At 33.3% G+C, this 19,227-nt stretch overlaps 1 protein-coding gene across 3 annotated transcripts; it reads left to right on the plus strand.

The window, feature by feature from the left end:
- Positions 1-1,251: 1,251 nt before the first annotated feature.
- Positions 1,252-19,051, plus strand: LOC108475961 (rho GTPase-activating protein REN1-like). Of its 3 annotated transcripts, none has more exons than XM_017777973.2 (24): positions 1,252-1,501; positions 1,767-1,826; positions 2,231-2,272; positions 2,414-2,491; positions 3,117-3,153; positions 3,360-3,436; positions 4,413-4,483; positions 4,594-4,672; positions 5,229-5,373; positions 5,756-5,875; positions 6,623-6,700; positions 7,090-7,145; positions 7,237-7,306; positions 7,689-7,773; positions 8,182-8,425; positions 9,111-9,335; positions 9,944-10,156; positions 10,340-10,389; positions 10,655-10,715; positions 10,799-10,882; positions 11,248-11,361; positions 11,449-11,612; positions 17,591-17,642; positions 18,640-19,051. In XM_017777973.2, the coding sequence occupies exons 2-24, from the start codon at positions 1,788-1,790 to the stop codon at positions 18,811-18,813; spliced, it is 2,358 nt and encodes a 785-aa protein (XP_017633462.1). In that variant the 5' UTR covers positions 1,252-1,501; positions 1,767-1,787; the 3' UTR covers positions 18,814-19,051. The 3 variants fall into 3 exon arrangements, with proteins under 3 accessions (XP_017633462.1, XP_017633463.1, XP_017633464.1); XM_017777974.2 differs by having other exon boundaries at positions 11,455-11,612; XM_017777975.2 differs by having other exon boundaries at positions 17,574-17,642; positions 18,640-18,889.
- Positions 19,052-19,227: the final 176 nt, after the last annotated feature.

Here is a 19,227-nt window from a genome sequence, read left to right on the forward strand (position 1 = left end):
AGATTAAAATTACAATCTAGAGAATCGCCTGGAACTATCTACCTACGTGGGCAAAGATGTTACTTAGGAGACTAGCAAATAACTTAATATGCCTTCGATTTGGCTCGGAAGCAGAAACAATGGACCATCTATTTCGGAAATGTTCTTTGTCAGTGGCAGTGTGGGAAGCATTATCTATCTCTAATTTTACACAGGGGACAAACTTAGAGTTTGAGCAGTGGCTTACCAAAGTCTTTGATTCTCTCCCTCGGGGTCTACGCAGAATTTTTTGTGGGGCACTTTGGGCTATCTAGGGAGATCGTAATGCTCGGATACATGAAAACACAAATAGATCAGGTTAGTAGATAGCAACATATGTTAAAATTTTTTTATATGAACTTGATGGGGCTGGTAAAAATACCTATAAGGCTCCTAAGGTTGATGTTAAATGGAATCACCCCCCTAGGCAGGCAGTAAAAGTAAACTTTGACGGGGCTTATGATGCGAGGAACCACCAATCGGCGTCAGGGGTCGTGGTCAGAGACAGTAAGGGTCATGTTCTCATCTCTTGCACAGAATTTCATAGAGGAGTGGCTTCTCCTTTTGCTGCGGAAGGCATCACTTGTCGAAGGGCAACCCAGATTGGTCTTGCAATGAATCAACCAGAAACCATTATAAAAAGTGATTCTTTAACAATAATAAAGAAGTGCAAGGATATAAATCTAGATAAATCGCAAATAGGGGCTTACATACACGATATTCACGAGATGAAGTCCAGGGCCAGAAAGATAAGATTTGTACATATCCCGAGATCAGCGAATGGACTAGCTCACACTTTAGCAACAGAATCGCTTAAGAGGAGAGAAGAGATGCACCTGGTAGAGAGCATCCCCAACTACGCAGAAGGCATTATGAGAAGTGAGAGTGTTCAAGAACTAAATTGAAGAAATGAAGAGTAGAGAGGAAGGAGGAGAGTTTCAAAATGAATCTGAACAATTGACTTTTAGACCCCCTTGGTAAAGGACGTCGCCATTAAAGATTGAATTGACAGATGAGATGGAGAGTCAGAGGTCAGTTTTTCTAATTGGGCAAGAGGGCAATGGTTTTTTAATGATTTCTTTAGTTTTTCTTTTTTAATAATATAAATTGTTTTATTTTCTTACGGGCCTATATATGTTGGGCCTAATGTTTTGTTTGATTTATTTTGTAGACTTTATTTTCATCTATCTAAAGCCCAATAAATATATTTTTTGATTTTTTCAATTTGAATCGAAATTTTAGTCACCCGGGAAGAATTACAAGGGAGTTTTTTTTTGGAGGAAAAAGTGAGTTTAAAAAGCGCTAAAGAACAGGGGTGACGTGTACAACTGCCGCACAATTCCCCGCTTTCATTGAAGGGAGCGCTTTCAGGCTTTTCCTTTTCTTTGACCAAACGGTGTTTCCGTCGATCGAAGAATTCCGAGCCAAATCCCTTTCACAAGCAAAACAAACAACGATGAAAAATAAAACAGACGAAAATCATGTTTGTTCTTATCTTTACGCCTCTTCCGTAACTTTTTTTATTATTTTCCATTATCCATTTTCCTCAAATTACGTTTCAAATTTACGTAAAAAAAATTTAATCTTCTTTTTAAATGTTTTGCGTTATTTTGGTTTGAGCTTTGCATCATTTTTTGTTTGTCTAAATGTTGCAAATAAGTGGCATTGTTGAAAATGAATATTGCAAGGTTTGCGCGGAGGCTGTTGATCCTTTGATTTTGTGACTCGGTTGAGATTTTCTTTTTCAGATTTTGAGCGATTAAAGGAACATGGCTACCAAAAAGAATGAACCATCTCAGAAACAACAGGTTTTGATCAATCTATCTCGAATTTGTTTTTATTGCATTAATTTTCTAGCTCGTTTCTAGAAGCCTTTGATATTCAGAAGCAGAAAAAAAGAGAGAGGAAGAATTGCTTTTTTTAAAAAAAAAAATTGTGGTAAGAAATTCCTAGCAAAAAGGAAGAGCCATTTCAAGTGAAACAGGTTTTGATGTTTTTTTTTTTCATTTTTGTTTTGTTAGTTTTCTATTTGTTTTTAGAAGAGTGTGTGATGTTCAGAAAACAAAAAAGAAAAAAAAATGTTGTGGTTTAATAGTAGGAGTTTTACATTATTGTTTTTAATGTGGATTATTTTATTATTACTTTTCGGTTCTCATAATAGTTTTATGGAAAGTTTGGACTGAAATTCTGTTTAATTTCTCATTGTCTGCAGAGGATGGTTTCCAAAAAGGATGAGCCCTCTAAAGGACATCAGGTGTAAATCAGTCTTGCCTTCTTTTCTGATTATTTTGAAGTAAAGGATTTAAATATTCAGTGAACAAAAAGAAAAAGGAAAACTTAAATTCTGATTTTTGAAGGAGGTTTTGTGCTGAAAATCATTTTGTTTTCTCTCAAGGGAGATGCTGCAGTTGTGGCTTCTCCTGGTCCTCTTCCAGAGGCTCCACCAACTCCAAAATCTCGTGTCAGAAACTCGGTAAACTTCTCTCTCTTTCTCCCTCTCTTTTAATCGTTTTGTAATGTTCTAAATTTGAGTTGTTGATTGAATTCCATAAATCCTTATATTATCTTATTTGAATGTATCAGACATGCATACATGCCTTATTCGGGAATGTTCAATTTTTTTTCTAAGTTGTATTTGGAAAGCGGTATCTCTATACTCATGAACTCAAGGACATGGGTACTTCTAGAAAAAAATGATGAGCCAGAGTAATATAGCTACATACATCTTTGTCATCATCGAGGTCGTGTTTACAATCATTTTTGTCTACCATTTGTCTACATCTTATGTGATTTGGATTTCAATTAAACCTTTTGGACCATTTTATGGAAAGGTTTCCTATATAGCAGTTATTCTCGTTGGATAATATGAAGCATATTGTGGCTGTTACTGACCACAATAAGCTTAGATTTAAACTCTTAAGTTACCACGAGGAATTTGAATGCTAAAGAATGAATTGTTCTGTATTTTAAGTCCATTGCTAGATTTTACCTTCCTGAGACCATTGCTTACATTGTTCTGCATTCACTGTTTCTATTAAGCATGCAATTTATGAAGTTGTAGAAGTTAATGCTTTTTAAGGTTTAAAACTTCCTTGCAGGTTTTAAAGAGTGGGCCACTTTTTTTATCTACCAAAGGTTTGTTTATTTTGCTTGGTTTTATTACACTTCCCAATTTAATTCAGTTGCTCATTTGGCTTTCATTTTGTGAATCACAACTTGTACTCACATTTTACCAGAAAAATATACATTACGAGGTTCATGCTGAAAATCAGACTCCTGTGGCTTGGATTCCTCTGGGTTATTTTTTTATTGCCTTTTCCCTATTTTTCCTTTGATTACAGGAATTGGATGGACATCATGGAAGAAAAGGTGGTTTATTTTGACACAAACTTCGTTAGTTTTCTTCAAAAGTGATCCTGTAAGTATTTGGAACCTATCTGATTGTCAGCCTAAACATGATGTATGTGCTTGTTCATCCATTATTACATTGTTTTGTTGGCACAATTTAATGATCCTAAGCAAACTTTAATACGACTTTAAAAATAAAAAAAATAAACAGTGAAGTGATACGAGGTCAATCAAAGTGATGTTGTTTTCCTCACTATAAGATTTTAAGATCTTCATGGCCAGGGGTAATGCTTGTTTGTTACAATTCTCTTTTATGTTTACTAGTTCTCTCAATCAAAAAGGTGAGTGAAAATGCAAATTTTGTCTCAGATGCAGCGGTCTTGTTACTGGTTTTACGGTTTTTAGGTTGTCCGGGAAAAGCCCAAGGAAACTGGGAAACATGACAAAAAATTAAGTAATTAGTATGGTTCTAAATCAAGGAGAAATGAATGCTCTAGAGTGACTCATTAGCAATCTGTAGAGATTTACTTATTTATTATAGTAAAAGTTGTTGTTTAGATTAAAAAAAGAGTGGGTTGTTAATAAACATTGCTTAATTTGACAACTGTTGTATTATAGTTTGATATCAGTCCATTCGCTGGTTCTTCGATTCTCCAGCAGAGTGACCCTAAAAGTGAGAGATGGACCCCCTATTTGTAATTGGGTGAAACTTTATTTAGTTGCACTATAACACATATGGGGCCTGTTCTAAAGGGTGTGATATTTGGGAGCTTCATCTCAAAGAATAAAATAGAAAAATGATTTAACATTGTTTGGGTTGAGGAAAGGACTTGGGTTTGGATATTGGGGAAGAACTCCAGTGCGCAGTCCCTGAGGCAAAAGTAAAATTCTATATGGATTGATATTTATTGGTTAGATATTATTATCTTGGTGGTATCTTGTTCTCTTCTCTTCACATACCATGCCTGGATCATATCTTTTTCTCTTGCCGCATTTTTTATACTTAAGATTTTAAACAAGTAATGTGATATCATTTTACTTCTTAGAATGCCATTCCTCAAAAGGAAAATGAAGTGAATTTAATTCTTGGTGGCATTGATCTCAACAATTCAGGCAGGTAGGCTTGCTTTTCTGAATAGATTGTCAGTTCTTAATCTTTTCTTCAAGTTGCAAATATTACAAAAGTTGAAAGTGTTACTAACTCATGGAACCTTTCAAAATTTCTAGTGTGGTTGTCAAAGCTGATAAAAAACTCTTAACTGTACTATTTCAAGATGGTCAAGATGGACGGACGTTCACACTTAAGGTGCTTCCTCCCTATTATCCATCTATATAATTCTCCCATGATTAATTTTTTTTCCATTTTGTATCATACTTTCTACTAAATTGTTTAGCTGAAATGGGTTTTTAGATCCATGATTCTTTAGTTCTATATGTTTAAGTTTGATAAATAGTTATTAGCTTTCTGTTTGAACAACATCAAACATTGAGATTCTGCCAAAATAGTAAAAGATCTTATATCCAAAGACGACCAGATGCATCTAACCAGCAATAAGTTTTCTTGAAAAGCAGAACACCTTGTTACTGAGCAACTGATACCAGGTGTTACCAGAATGAAAATTTCATTCTTGGTGTCTAGTTTTTATTGAACTTAATGTTTATTCCTAGCTGAAAAGTGATAGCATTCTTTTATCGTGGGAAACATATTATTAAGGAATTGGTTTGGCCACATCACTGATTTTGAAGGCAGAAATACAGAGAGAAAGCATCGATTATGTGTTTATCTGATATTATGGGAGAATTCAATGCTTAATCAAAATGAAAATCAGATGACATTATGGTTTCTTTTGTTGGTGTTGCAGGCTGAAAGTTCAGAGGATTTGTATGAGTGGAGGGCTGCATTTGAGAATGCCTTGTCACAAGCATCAAGTTCTCCTCACGTATTGGGGAAAAATGACATCTTGGGGAATGAAAAAGCAAACGCAGTTAATGGTTCTAAGGACCCAGGTAAGGTTATGCAGCCATGTCTTCTTGACTGTGGTGAAACTTTGCACTAATTGTTATTCTAGTTCATCATTTTTATCTATACTTCTAATTAAAACACCAAAAACAGTGCATACTTTATAATTTCATTTTTATGATGTAATATAAGCAGAAAACTTTATGCATGTTACAAACTGGGAGCCTTAGTTGTCTGTTCCTCCTATTCTTGTTTCACTTGACGCTCTTTTCTTCTTATTTTTCTTTATTTGTTCACTCTGTTATGTTTTTTTACAAGCCTGTTGAGTTCTTCCTTGAATGTTCCAAGTTACCAAATTTCTAACTTTGTGGGCTGTTTTGATTTATTTTTACTCATTTGAGGTATTGTTGCTTCTCTTTCTCTTTGTAGTGAACAATAAACAGCCTGTGAGATCTACTGTCTTAGGCAAACCAATTTTACTTGCACTAGAAGATGTTGACGGAGCTCCAACATTTTTGGAGAAGGCTCTAAGATTTATAGAAGAGCATGGTGAGCTTTTTTTGTTAAATTAATTGTCATGGTCTCATTTAAGTATTATGCTATAGTTTTAGTTGCATATGATGGCTAACTGACTAATCCTTATATAGACTAGTGAATCTATGCGCATGTATTTTTATTCACTCACCTTATTTGGATCATCAAAGAAGCAAGACAAAACATCAGTTGTTCACGCAAGTAACAACCCAAACTAAGAAAAAGGACACAATTCAAACCCCAAAGCTACAACAATTTCTAATTCCTTGGGGGTGATGACTAATTTAGGGGAATTGTCAATCTTAAGCTAAACAAACTCCCTAATTAAAGTAACAATAAAATCAAGTCTGTTGAATACAATACTATGCTGATCCCCTTCTTTCTAAATAAAGGATATATGAGTTATCTGCACGAGTTTAAGAATATTGGTAGCTTTGGACTTGCGATCAAGATTATGGATGACCCATTGCAATTCAAAGGACTAGTCTCTGATCCCTCTATGAATACCAGACCCTTGGATGACGACATTCTGAAGTTGCTGTGAAACAAGAACAGAAGAAAAGATGGCTGTGATGTTACATGCAAAGACACATAACAAAAAGTCAGTAGCAGTAACAAAAGAGCTGCTTCAAGAATATTATAGCATCTAAACTTCCCTTTATATTTTTTTCAAGAATTTTCTACGTTGTTCAGTGATTTAAGTGATTTGGTATTTGTATTCTTTAGGCCTATTTTTTTTATCATGTTAAAATTATTTAACAGGAACCAAAGCAGAAGGGGTCTTACGACTAGCTGCTGACGTTGAAGATGTTAAGCGTCGAATTCAGGAATATGAAAAGGGTTTGTTTAGACACACTCTGTCCTCGACTATCTTCATTGTTGTACTTTTATTTATTTTTATATTGGTTACAACTACCATAGCTGCTCAAGGCAAATAATGCTATCAACTAATGCTATCAATACTTGATGTGGAATTTCACATTCAATACCATAGCTTCATTGTTCTTTTCTTACAATTTCTGTGGAATTTCACATTCAATACTTAATGTTCTAAGGCAAATAATGCTATCAACTAGTTTTGTTAAACTTAAATTTTAATTGATATACATGCAAGGAAGATTCTTTACTTATTGAATAGGGAAAGCAAAAAGCTAATGCTACTTTGAATTCAACATCACAGTACTTGTTTGGTCTTTTTCTAACTTTTTAGGTCATATTCTTTTATGCAGGAAAAACTGAGTTCTCTCGTGAGGAGGATCCACATGTCATTGCTGATTGTATCAAGGTATACCTTATTAGTTTCCTCAGGATCTTTCATTAAGTTATAATATATTTTGGTCCTAAGAGTGTATAGTTTTCTTCATGCCATTTTCCAGTATGTCATTCGAGAGTTGCCATCATGTCCTGTCCCTGCTTCATGCTGCAATGCGCTACTAGAAGCATACCGTAAGTTTTCATTGAAGTGTTTTTTTTCTCTATCTTACCTTGTAGTAAATTGAGTTCATGAAAGCTTTACTACAATTGGATTCTTGATGCTTCCAACTTTAATGTGAAATGTGTTGGATAATCCCTATTGGACTTCAATATGATGTGCTTTATTATTCAATAATCTAAATAAAATAGGAAGTTCATCTTCTTACATTCCTGTTTTAAGCATCTATGGGTGAAGTTCTTGCGTTCTCTATTCTCAATTGGTTAGCTCCCTAAGGGATGTAGTGGAATTGTCCAGTATCAAGAGCTCTATGACATCATGTGTCGGATGATTTACCTATCTGTATGACTTTTGGACATTTTCTTTTGTTGCTATTGAACATCATAAAATAATTAGGAACTCTGGGTGGTGATAGAGTCAACACTATGCGTGAAGCAGTATTGGACGCGTTTCCTGAGCCAAACCGTCGCCTACTACAGAGGTAGTTGATTCATCACTTCACTCTTTGCCTTTCTAAGTAGTATGCTTTTCATGGTACAAGTTATATTTGACATGCAATTTTTATATTATTTCTTAAGCATTGTGGATTCAATGAAAAGAGAGTTGTAATCCCATTTGTTGGTTGAGATAAGAATATTTGTATATTACAGATGTAAATGATAGCTATCTCTTAACTTTCTGTTAGTTTTCAGTACTCAGTTGATTGTTGTTGAAAAATCATGGATGAAATACCTCTAGAATCTTTTTCTTCTTGTAGGTACATACATCTTGGAAAAATAATGGAATTCAATCTTACCTTCACAATTAAAAAAATGACCCCCAGTTTTTGCTGTGTTGGCTTCTACTTGCCTTTTTCCGTACTTATCATTTTTATGTTACTTTACTTCAGAATTCTAATGATGATGCAAGCTGTGGCTTCTAATAAAACTTTAAATCGGATGAGCTCTTCAGCTGTGGCAGCATGCATGGCACCCTTGATTCTTCGCCCTCTTGTATCTGGTGACTGTGAGATTGAAAACGATTTTAAATTGGGTGATGATAGTTCAATTCAGCTGCTGCGAGCAGCTGCTGCAGCCAATCATGCTCAAGCCATTGTTATAACATTACTTGAAGAATATGATAAAATATTTGGGGTAAGCAATATTTCTTGTCTTCTTTTTCACAACTACTTTTGATATGACATTGTGTAGTCACTATACAGACAAGTATGTACTCCTCAAAATTTATGAGCTGTAATGCTCTATCTTTAGCTCACAAGTGATATGTTCTATTTTCTATTTGTTCTTTCTGAGGAAACTTGATCATTAAGTCAAAATTTGTTTGTCCTTATGTGTATGTTCTATTATTGGTACAGAATCTAATGAATAAATTATGACTGTCTAACTGTGGAATTTGAGTATGAGTTATTGTATCCTTTTATTGATTCATCTATACTTCAACAATTAGCCTGCATTCTTTCTGAGAATGTAAGCAAATAAATGTGAGATCCATCATAGCTTAATTACTTGAATATTTTTAAGTTTTATAAAATTAACAAGGGTCTAGCTAATGTGTGCCTATATGCACTGGTTAAATGTAGTTAAATTACTAGTTAATTAAAGTTTTTTGCATTTAATGCACTGTTTTCACTAAATTCAATAGCAGAAAATGCACTAATTTCATAATTTTCCCTTAAATACCACCTTAATTTGTGCCATTAGATATTGACTAACGTTTCCTACTAACAACATGCTTTCTTTTTCCAAGGTCCAATATTTTTTACTTTGCTTTGGATTTACTTTTTTAAATTATGATTGTAGCTCAACATTTTGTTGGCAGGAAGGATATGTTTCCCCCAATTTATACTATGGAACGGAAGAGAGTGGAAGTGAAAGTGAAAGTGAAAGTGAAAGTGAAGGTGAAACTGAAAGTGAAGAGGCAACTGATGATGACTGTAATGATGCAACAACTGGGTCTAATGCATACTGTGATAGTGACTATGTAGCAAGTGGAACAGGCAGTAGGAGCGGTCACTCTATTAACAATGATCTGGATGATGATAAGGCTTGTTCCTCTACCTTCTTAGAATGGCATTTGGATTGTATTTTGTTCATAAACTTTAAAGATGGTGGAAGTAACAAACTTAATACACAAGTTGGAACTTAAAGCTTTCACTGCCAAATTTCATTTACCTTTCTCTAATGCAAGAAATATGCTGAACTCATGGATTTTTGGATCTGTTTTCTCATACCACATACTTTAATGTTTTTGTAGTTTGTTATGCTCCCTCTGTCACCACCTAGCAACTCAAGGTTTATTTTATTTTCATCTCTTTATTTGTTTTCCCCTTAGCATGTACCTTCATAATTTGAACTTGATTTATTGCTGAGAAAGAATGCATTGCAATAAAATTTGTAGCATCATATATTGGAATCAAATATATAGTTCTCTCTCTTCACCTTATAGGAATAATGATTTGTTCTCCTTTGTTGTTTTTTATAGGTAAAGGCATTTTATTTTAGTATAGCCATATGTTGTTACATTTTGTGGTCCCTCGGTTTAGATTTTGAGAATCATTTTAGTTTAACATAAATAAGGTGAAAATAGAAATACATCAATAGTGAAAAGATGACATACTATACTCCTATATGAAATGAAAAATAAAATTGCAGGATTCTGATTATTCGAGCTCTAGTTCTGAGCCCTCTATAGCTGATGGTGATTTAAAAGCCACCAAGAAGCTTTCAAGTTCACTTCACTCTTCCCTGTCTGAAAATGATTTACAAAGGAGTGAGGATAATCAAAGTAACAAGAGTTCAGCAATAGAGGCTGTTTGCGAATTTGGCCATAGAGCTAAGCGTCCCACTGTTTGGGGATGGGCAATTGTAAGTGTTAATTTTCTTTATTTATAATGCATTCCATTTTGGCCTACTTCGTTTGACTCTCTCTTAGCTAATAAATATTTCCAAGCATTCATTCTATTACTAACTTAGAATTTCTCAAGTTGGTCTATATGTTTATAATCTTGTAACAACTAATTGTTTAGTTTTTCTGGTTTGCTTGTCCAGGCAAAGAAGAAGCTTTCTATGGAATCTATTCATTGTCCTTCTAAAGAAGAGTAAGTGATGTTCCCTTGATCTGTATAAAGAAGTTTTGCATACATTTTCCTGGATATTCTTGTGTATACCATAGAGGACCCAATACCCACTTAAAGTTCCAAGCACCTTTTAATGTCTTCTTTTGTGCTTAGGATGAAGCAATCTATGCTTTGCATAACATAATTTTTTAAACCAAAATGGAAAAGGCAACAATTTAGATGCAGAAATTTGTTATTTTAATAGATAATAACTCTATTTCTTTTACTTAATTTTGACCCAATTTAGGGCTGAAATAGAGAGGATCAAGGCTGAAAAATCTGACTTGAAAAAGGGACACACAGAAGAGGTTCAGCCAAATGCACCCTTTCTAATTATTATTATCTCAACTTGTTTGGAGATTTTTCATGACAAGTCATCTTTGCAGTACAGATCGAAGGTAATCTGGTTTATGAAGCCTGCTTGGAAAAACAAAAGAAGACGCTGCATGGGCATTGTCAAGCTCTTCAGAATGATGTATGTTTGAGGAGATTTATTTTTTTTCACTTTTGTTTCAGGAGTTATGTTAGGCTATGTATCTGAAACAGTAATGTTAGGCTATGTATCTGAAACAGTAAAGAAGCTTACTTTGATATTTAAAAAAGTATTAAAGGCAACATATTCCCTTAAGCATTTCTTTGTTTCCTCTTAAATATCAAATCTTTTGCGCATGGTTAAAACAAGCTCAAATTTTGGTGCATTTGAAGCATACAAGTCATCATTGTTTATTTTTTTCGTTGTGTTATCCATTACTTGCACAAAGATAATGAGTTTTATTGTTGATACTATGTTAGTCTTATGATAATAGTGCAGTCTTGATTTCCTCTTGATTGTACTTATAGGTGACAAGACTAGCGGAAGAGTTGCATAGGGAAAGAGATAAGAGGACAGCTCTGGAAGCTGGACTGACCCCCTCTCAAGGAACCGTAACTCTCCCAAATACGGTTAATGAAAAGGTAGCCAATGGCTTACCTCAGATTTAACTAGTATATCTAAATTTTTATTTTGCATCAATCTTTTTTTAACTTCTGATAATGATAAAGATAAAGGCAGATATTAAGGACATAGCTCAAGCAGAGGCAGACATAAACAATTTGAACAAAAAGGTTGATGAATTGTGGATGCAGCTGAATCAACTACTTGAGCAAAATTCTGTTTCCATGAATAACAGGTCCAATCGGCATCAACCAAATCATCACGAAAAAAGGTAAGCTTTCTTTGGCTCTATCTTGGAATATCATGATTGTTAGAAACTGAATGGGCAGGGGAAAAATGAAATATTAGTAAAGAATTTCTCACTTTTTTGAAATATTTCATTAAGTAGAGTTGCAAACAATTGATACACCTCCAATTGGAAAAGAAAAAGAAACCAAATAACTCTATAATCCCTAATTATTAGCTGCTAATAATAAAAAATCCCTATCATTTTGCCATGCACTACTATTAATTAGCTAACACTCTTAACTTGCAAACCAAATCATGATAAGTTCTTTTGTTGAATCTTTTAGTGAAGATATGAGCTAACTGTTTGTCAGATGTCACATGAACTAGTTTTAAAGGTCCAATAGTCAATTTTTCTTTGATAAAATATTGATCAATCTCAATGTGTTATGTTCGATCATGTCATGTTGAATTAGATTTTGAGCAATACTGATGACAACTTTATTATCACAATACAAGGATAATTTGTTTTCTTCTAATAATTTTAGTTTCTCTAGTAATTTTTTTAATCACAATAGCTCAGAAACTCCTTGAGCAATTGACTCTATATTTTGTCTTTGCATTTGATCGAGCAACCACACTTTGCTTTTTACTCTTCTAGGTGACTAAATTTCCTCCCACAAGGGTGTAATACCCAGGTGTATGTTAGAGTATAGCCAAAGACCAATCATGAGATGATTGTAATCATATACTCATTTTATCTTGTTTATTAATATTAGGCATTGCCATTATTATTTCAATTTCTTTTTCTATGTATATAAATAAATTGAATTGTAATAAAATCTTAAGAATATATGATTATTCTTAAAAAGGTTCTTAGTCAAGTATTATTGTGGGCTTGGACAATAATAATGCATTGAGACTAATGTGTAGTTGATTGATGACAAAGAATTGTCATTGACATAGGGATGTTAAAATTAATACATAAGTGTGTTAGAGAACATATTGAATTGACCCGTTATGAGTATGTTTCTTGGATTATTATGTAATTGTCACAATATTACTCATAGTGATAATTATGTATATGATCCTCAAACTTTAGATCATCATTGTCTCAACATTGTGAGTTGGACGTAACAGGTTCTATTATAAATATTGATGTTGGATATATCACAATCCATGTAGTGGGATATGGTTGATCAAGGTAGGATTTATCCCTTCTACATAATGGGAGTAATATCTTAGGTCTCTTGATGGAGTGACACTAGAAATGTGTGGTCATACTCGAATAAGTTGATATGAGATATTACACTTATTTGTTTATTGTAGCCTGCTCAGAAAATCAAGAAATATGAGATTGAATTATACAAGTGTGACTATTCCATTACTTGTGTCCAATCTAGATATTAAGGATAAAATGATACAATCCATGAAAAGATTATCACAGAAAGGTTATGTCGAATAATGACTTCTTCTAACTTAGGTGGCAATGATGCATTGCTAGATGCCCTAATTGTTTATAATGTTAGAAATGTTCTAGTATTACTACCAACATTACAAGAGCCAACAGAGTCATAGTCTATAGTTGAAACGAACTGAATCCAAATACATTTGGTATTTTATTTAGTTATCACATGAATTAAATTAATGGTTGAATTAATTTAATTTGATAGTTAAATACTAAACACATTTTATGTACAAACTTGTACACAAATAGAGAATATAGATAGAATTAATATATGAACTTGATTCATACAAAATATTAATTTTATATATTTTACCAATTTATTAATATAAATAGTTAATTATAAAAACATGAAAATTAATATTCTTTTGGAAAGAATATAATTGATATATGAATTTGATTCATACAAAATATTAATTGTATATATTTTATTGAATTTATTAATATAAATAGTTATATTAATTAATTTCGGTCAAAATATAAAAGATATGAAAATTAATATTTTTGGAAAAAGTATAATTCATTTTCTAACTTTCCATTAATAAGGGAATAGTTTTATATTCTTTTGGAAAGAATATAATTCTTTTTCTAACTTTTCATTTGTCTTCTCTATTAATAAGAGAATAATCCGATTTTCCTTTTCAATATGTGATATTAAAGAAAATAAAATGATAATAATCCCTTAGTCTGTTAAGGTTACCAACTTAATAATTTAAAAGGTTTAGTAACCGTTTTTAGTTCTCTCTGAAATGTTCAAGAGAAAGTAATTGTTCGTTTTTGATGCGGTGGAATACGTAGAGGTTGGGACATTTTCGTTGTGGCTTGGAATCGACATCGAATTAGCAATATCCTTTCAACGTTTTCAGTAAATAAGGTATATTTTTAACCCTATTTCAACCCGATTTGTTTCTCATACATGGATTTTTGGCTGTAAATCGTCGGAATATTTTTTTCGCTGTGCCACGGGGCGTAACGGCGGTCCCAACAGTGTATACCTCTTATCATCCAAAGAACCTGCCCAACATGCATTTGTAAAGACTTCTATTTGAAGATGATCATGTTTAGGAAAAGAAAACCTTTTCCTAGTGCAAACTTTAGATAGTGCAAAATGCGTAAAGCAACCTATGTGTGAGATTCTCTAGGATCATGCATGAACTGACTTACCAAGCTGACTGCATATGCTATGTCCAATCTGATGTGCTAGGAATAAATCAGTCCCTCTATCAATCTTTGATATCTCTCCTTATTCATTGACTCTCCAATCTCTGTTCGCAGCTTATGATTGCTCTCAATAGGTGATTTTGCTGGTTTACACCCATCATACTAATTTTCGTCCAAAGATCTAGATTACATTTTTCCCTGAGAAATGAAGATCCCTTTTGATTTGGCAACTTCAATTGCCAAAAAGTATTTCAACTTTCCAAGATATTTAGTTTCAAATTCCAGAGCCAACAGTCTCTTTAGTCAAGACATTTCTTCTATCATCACTGGTCATTACAATGTCCTCAACATATACTATAAGAAGAGTGATTTCTCCCTTGTGATGTTATATGAAAAGACAATGATTAGCATTGTTCTGTTGATAGCCAAAAGAGATAATGGCATTGCTAAATCTGTCAAACCATGCTTTGGGAGACTATTTGAACCCGTGCAAAGCTTTCTTTAATCTACACATTTTCCCTTGTGTATTTCTATTATCAAATTCTAGAAGAACTTTCATGTAAACTTATTCTTCCAAGTCTCTATGTAGAATTACATTTTTTTACATCTAATTGTTGCAATTCCCAATCAAGGTTGGCTGCATGGGACAACAAAATTATGATTTTATTCATCTTAGCAACAGGTGCAAATGTTTTCTGATAGTTCACTCCATAAGTTTGATTGAACCCTTGAACAATCAATCTGACTTTGAACCTTTCAAGCAAACCATCAACCTTGTGTTTTATAGTGAAAACCCGTTTACAACCAATCAACTTCTTTCCTGATGGTGGAATGACTAGTTCCCAAGTCTCATTTTTTGCCAAAGCTTTCATCTCCACAGTCATAGCTTCCTTCCATCTTGGATTATTTAAAACTTTCTTCCAATCCCGTGGAACATACATAAAGGACAGAGACAAGACAAAGGTTTTATAGGAAGAGGACAATGAGCCATAGGAAATAAAGTTAGATTTACGATGTTTAGTGCAAGACCTAACACCTTTTCTTTGACCTATGGGTAAATCAAGATCATTGGTAGCATTAGATGACTCACCAAGAGACGAAAATTCTTAGCGTTGAGTAGGATGCATGATTACTTTTTCTAGCTTATTTCTCCTTGATTAAGTTCTCAAATCTAGTCCATCCAAGCACCCATAATCTACCCTTGAACATGTTCTCTCTTTTAATGAAACCTTCCAAAGTAACAAAACTAGACATCATAGGCATCATCTCTTCTTTTTCATTCTCCTCCTGAGGAGGTGATTGGTTTATGCCAAAATAAAGTTAGTCGTCTTTGGAAGTAATGTCCAAGTTGACAAAGTATCTTCTGGATGGAGGATGATAACACTTGTAACCCTTTTGTGTAGGAGAATACTCGAAAAATATACATTTTAGGACTCATGGATCCAACTTTTTGACATTTTGAGTGTGAACAAAGCAAATACACAAAAACCTTTGGAGGAACAATATTAAAACCAAGTGTTTTAGGTGACGCGTTATTGATTAGATATGTGGCAGATAGAATTACATCTCCTATTAAGGTTTTGGAAGATTCATTGTGAATATCAAAGAGTAGACAACTTCCAACAAATGCGTGATCCTTTTTTTTTGCCACTCCAATTTGCGCACTAGTGCCAGGGAAAGTAGTTTGGTGGATAATTCCTTAGGATTGCAAGTAATCATTAAAGCTGTATTTTGCGCCATTATCTGTTCTCAAAATTTTCACATTAGCGTCAAATTGAGTATTAATTATCTTCTGGAAAGATTGAGAACGAGAAAGAAAATTTTTTCTTATTAGATACACTGACTTTAGCCTAAGCAATGAGATAATTCAACTAGAACATTAGAGTGAATTATTATAAAAGGAATAGTACTTCTATCATTCTACAAAGGGTAAGAGTTTTTGGTTTGTTTAGCATATTCACATGCATCACAGACCAGTGACTCAAACTGAATTCTTGAAAACAAATTAGTATATGTTTTTTCTAGAGCATAAAAAGGTGGATGCTCTAACCGTCTATGCCACTGTGTTATTTCTTGTTTAGCATCTTTATTTTTGCTAAAAAGGGCATGACACTGAACAGAGTCTTGATTCTCCTCCAACATTTATAAGCTATCATGCACTCTACCAATCCTAATCCTCTTCCCCGTTTGAAGGTCATAAAAGACACAATGATCAGGGGAAAATTCAATGTAGAATTTTATTTATGGCACTAACTGATAAGAGGTTGACAGGAAACTTAGGAACATTAAGCATAGAAGATAGTGAAATATTGAGAGTATAGTTAAGAGAACCAGATCCATCTATGAAAGTAAAGTAACCAATTGCTATTTGGATACTATCTTTTATTTAGCATGGAGAGTAGTTAAAAAGGTTTTTTTGCTCTAGAATCAATGATCCATGCTTCAGTATCAATGTGGGCATTAAAAGCACTATCTACAAAAATAAATGAACTAACTGCAGCAGTCCTTTTATTTGTCATTGCAATTTTAAGAAAAGCAAAGAAAAATATCCAAGCAACAAAAAGGATTTTTCCGCAACAAATTAAGGAATGAACAGTACCCCAAAATCAATAAACAATACTCAAAAAAAAGAGAAAAACAATACCCAAATAGCCGATAAGCAATCCCTTTTATCCACACCAAACAAGGTCAATAAAAGCAAAGGGAGGCCAAAAACACTCCAATAAGGCCAATGGAGATGATTGGAAGTCCAAATTCTGGCGGTGTAACTTGCGCCGACACGTAGAGAGGTGCACAGAAGACGTTGGTGGCATGTGAGACTCACGTGCTTACTGTATGGTTTTCAGACTTGCAGGGTAGGTTGGCAATGGTGTGTTCGATGAGGTAAATAGACAAGCTTAGGTGTGTGAGTACCAAATTTTTGGAAAGTTGAAAAAAAATTCATAAATCTGGAAAAAAATTTCATAAATCTGGTATTTAGCTTTCATACCATGTTAGAATCTGAATGGGCAGTAGAAAAAATTGAAAGATTAGTAAAGAATTTCTCTCATTGTAACGAATTCATTGAGAAGAGTTGCAAGCAATTTATCGTCCATATAACTCTATAATCCTTAATTATTAGCGGTTAATAATAAAAAATCCCTATAATTTTGCTATGCACTACTGTATGATACTTGTATAAAACATTTGTTTACTGCCTATTTAAGGGTTGAATACTTGTCATCCTTGCGGTGGTTTAAATTTGTTTACATTGAAATACATCTGGAGTCTGGCAAATGTTAACTCGCCAACTATTCATGCTTCAAATAATATCGTCCTCTTTAGATGCATGTATATATATTTTCAATTTTTATTTTTCTCTTTTTTGAATATACATTTTAGTTCTACTCTTAATACAGGAAGGATAAGCCAAAGGATATTGAAGCTACTTTTAAAAAGTCAGGAAGCAAGGTAAACTCACGTTCATTTAACGCACCATGAGGTTCTCTAGTTTTCCTAGAAATTGTATGGAATCAGTTCATTTTCCTTAAAATCCATCCCTACCTTATTCTTGAATTAGTAAGTGTTTTTACTTGTTACTATGGAATAATATTAGTTGGGAAATTCAGGTATTCAGCTTTCCTAAAAGTCATTTGAAGATAAATTCCAATAAACAATCAAATGGCGATTAGACCACTGCTATGTCAGTGCATAGACCTTAATGGTTGTATATTTATGTACAAAGATTCCAGATCCTATGGGTTTTGAAGGATGTGATCAGTTTTCCTTTTTTGATGAAGTTGAATTTCATATTATCTTAAGCTCCATAATAATAAATTTTTTTTATGAGTAATAAACCTTATGCAACATATTTTTTATTTACAGTATAGGTATTTGTTTGACACCAATATTTTCATCTTTTCGAAGTTTTCTCATAAATTTGGAGGGACATTGTAGTGTTATATACCATAATCTATATCTATATCTAAATACGTGTCGAATATGAATGCTTATGAAAGAAGCTATAGAGTAATATAAAGACACTAAATTTATGTATTGAGGATATAGAAAACTGCAAATTGAGCATGAACTATCCAAAGTTGGCTGGGTTTCTTTTCAATCAAAGTTGAGCTTGATTTGAACCCATTTCGGCTCTTTCTCCTCCCTGTCTCGCTCCTCCCTCTTCTATTTAACGTTTCTATTATGCTCCTTTTCAAGGGAAGTTTTGCATATTAAGCATTTAATTAATGCTAATTTATTCAGGACAGTGCATTTCTCTTTTGGTTGTTAAGTGATGTCATCAAATTATGATTCGGACTTGGGGCTTTACTTTTTTTTCAGCGCTCAAGTTTAGACTTAAGCTTTGGTTACATTTGAGATAATGAAATAATCCTAATATAACCTCTTAGGTAGTTATGGATGTGATTTGTTTTAATGAATTAACAAAACCAATATTTTGACTTAACAGGATAAATATGCGGACAAAGTAGAGTGCGAGAACAAGAAGCAAGAACCATCATTGACAAATAAACAGAACATCAACGGTATGCATGCAGCAGAGCTAATTGCAAGGAAGCCCCTTGCTTCAAGTAATGTAGACAAATCTACTATAAAGGGTGAGGTATGTTCTATTTTGTTTTAACATGGGCACCATTGTATCAAGCTCTAATGTGGTTCACTAGAAGAATGAAAGTTTCTTTGATTCTGAGATTAAATTACCATATTCTTTCTTCATTTTAGAGAACATATTTGTTTTATCTGTTCTTTGAGAAACTAGAACAACAAACCAAACTAGCAACATTGTATGTTGTATGTAAACTTGTTGGATTCGGAAAATTAAAAAAATTAAATAAAGCATTTCCAGGAGATTATTTTAAGAATAGTTATTTCCCTTCTATGTGTATAATGATTAGAAAACTCTATTCTTAGGATACAATGCTTTTACCTTGAATAGAACAATTTGCATTGCACCCTTGAATTGTTTACCAGATTGAATCCAAAGAAACTAAGGAAAAGAATGTTTTGCAATAGTATTCTTGATTCAGAATTGGATTCT

The sequence above is a fragment of the Gossypium arboreum genome, chromosome 3, assembly GCF_025698485.1.
Source record: "Gossypium arboreum isolate Shixiya-1 chromosome 3, ASM2569848v2, whole genome shotgun sequence".
NCBI lineage: Eukaryota > Viridiplantae > Streptophyta > Magnoliopsida > Malvales > Malvaceae > Gossypium > Gossypium arboreum.

Bases quoted from the DNA above. Each gene is read 5' to 3' on its own strand.
- LOC108475961 (XM_017777973.2), top strand. From the start codon at position 1,788: ATGGCTACCAAAAAGAATGAACCATCTCAGAAACAACAG. The intron at 8,426-9,110 runs GTAAGCAATATT...TTTTGTTGGCAG, and splicing joins AATATGATAAAATATTTGGG to GAAGGATATGTTTCCCCCAA. The intron at 11,613-17,590 runs GTAAGCTTTCTT...CTCTTAATACAG, and splicing joins CCAAATCATCACGAAAAAAG to GAAGGATAAGCCAAAGGATA.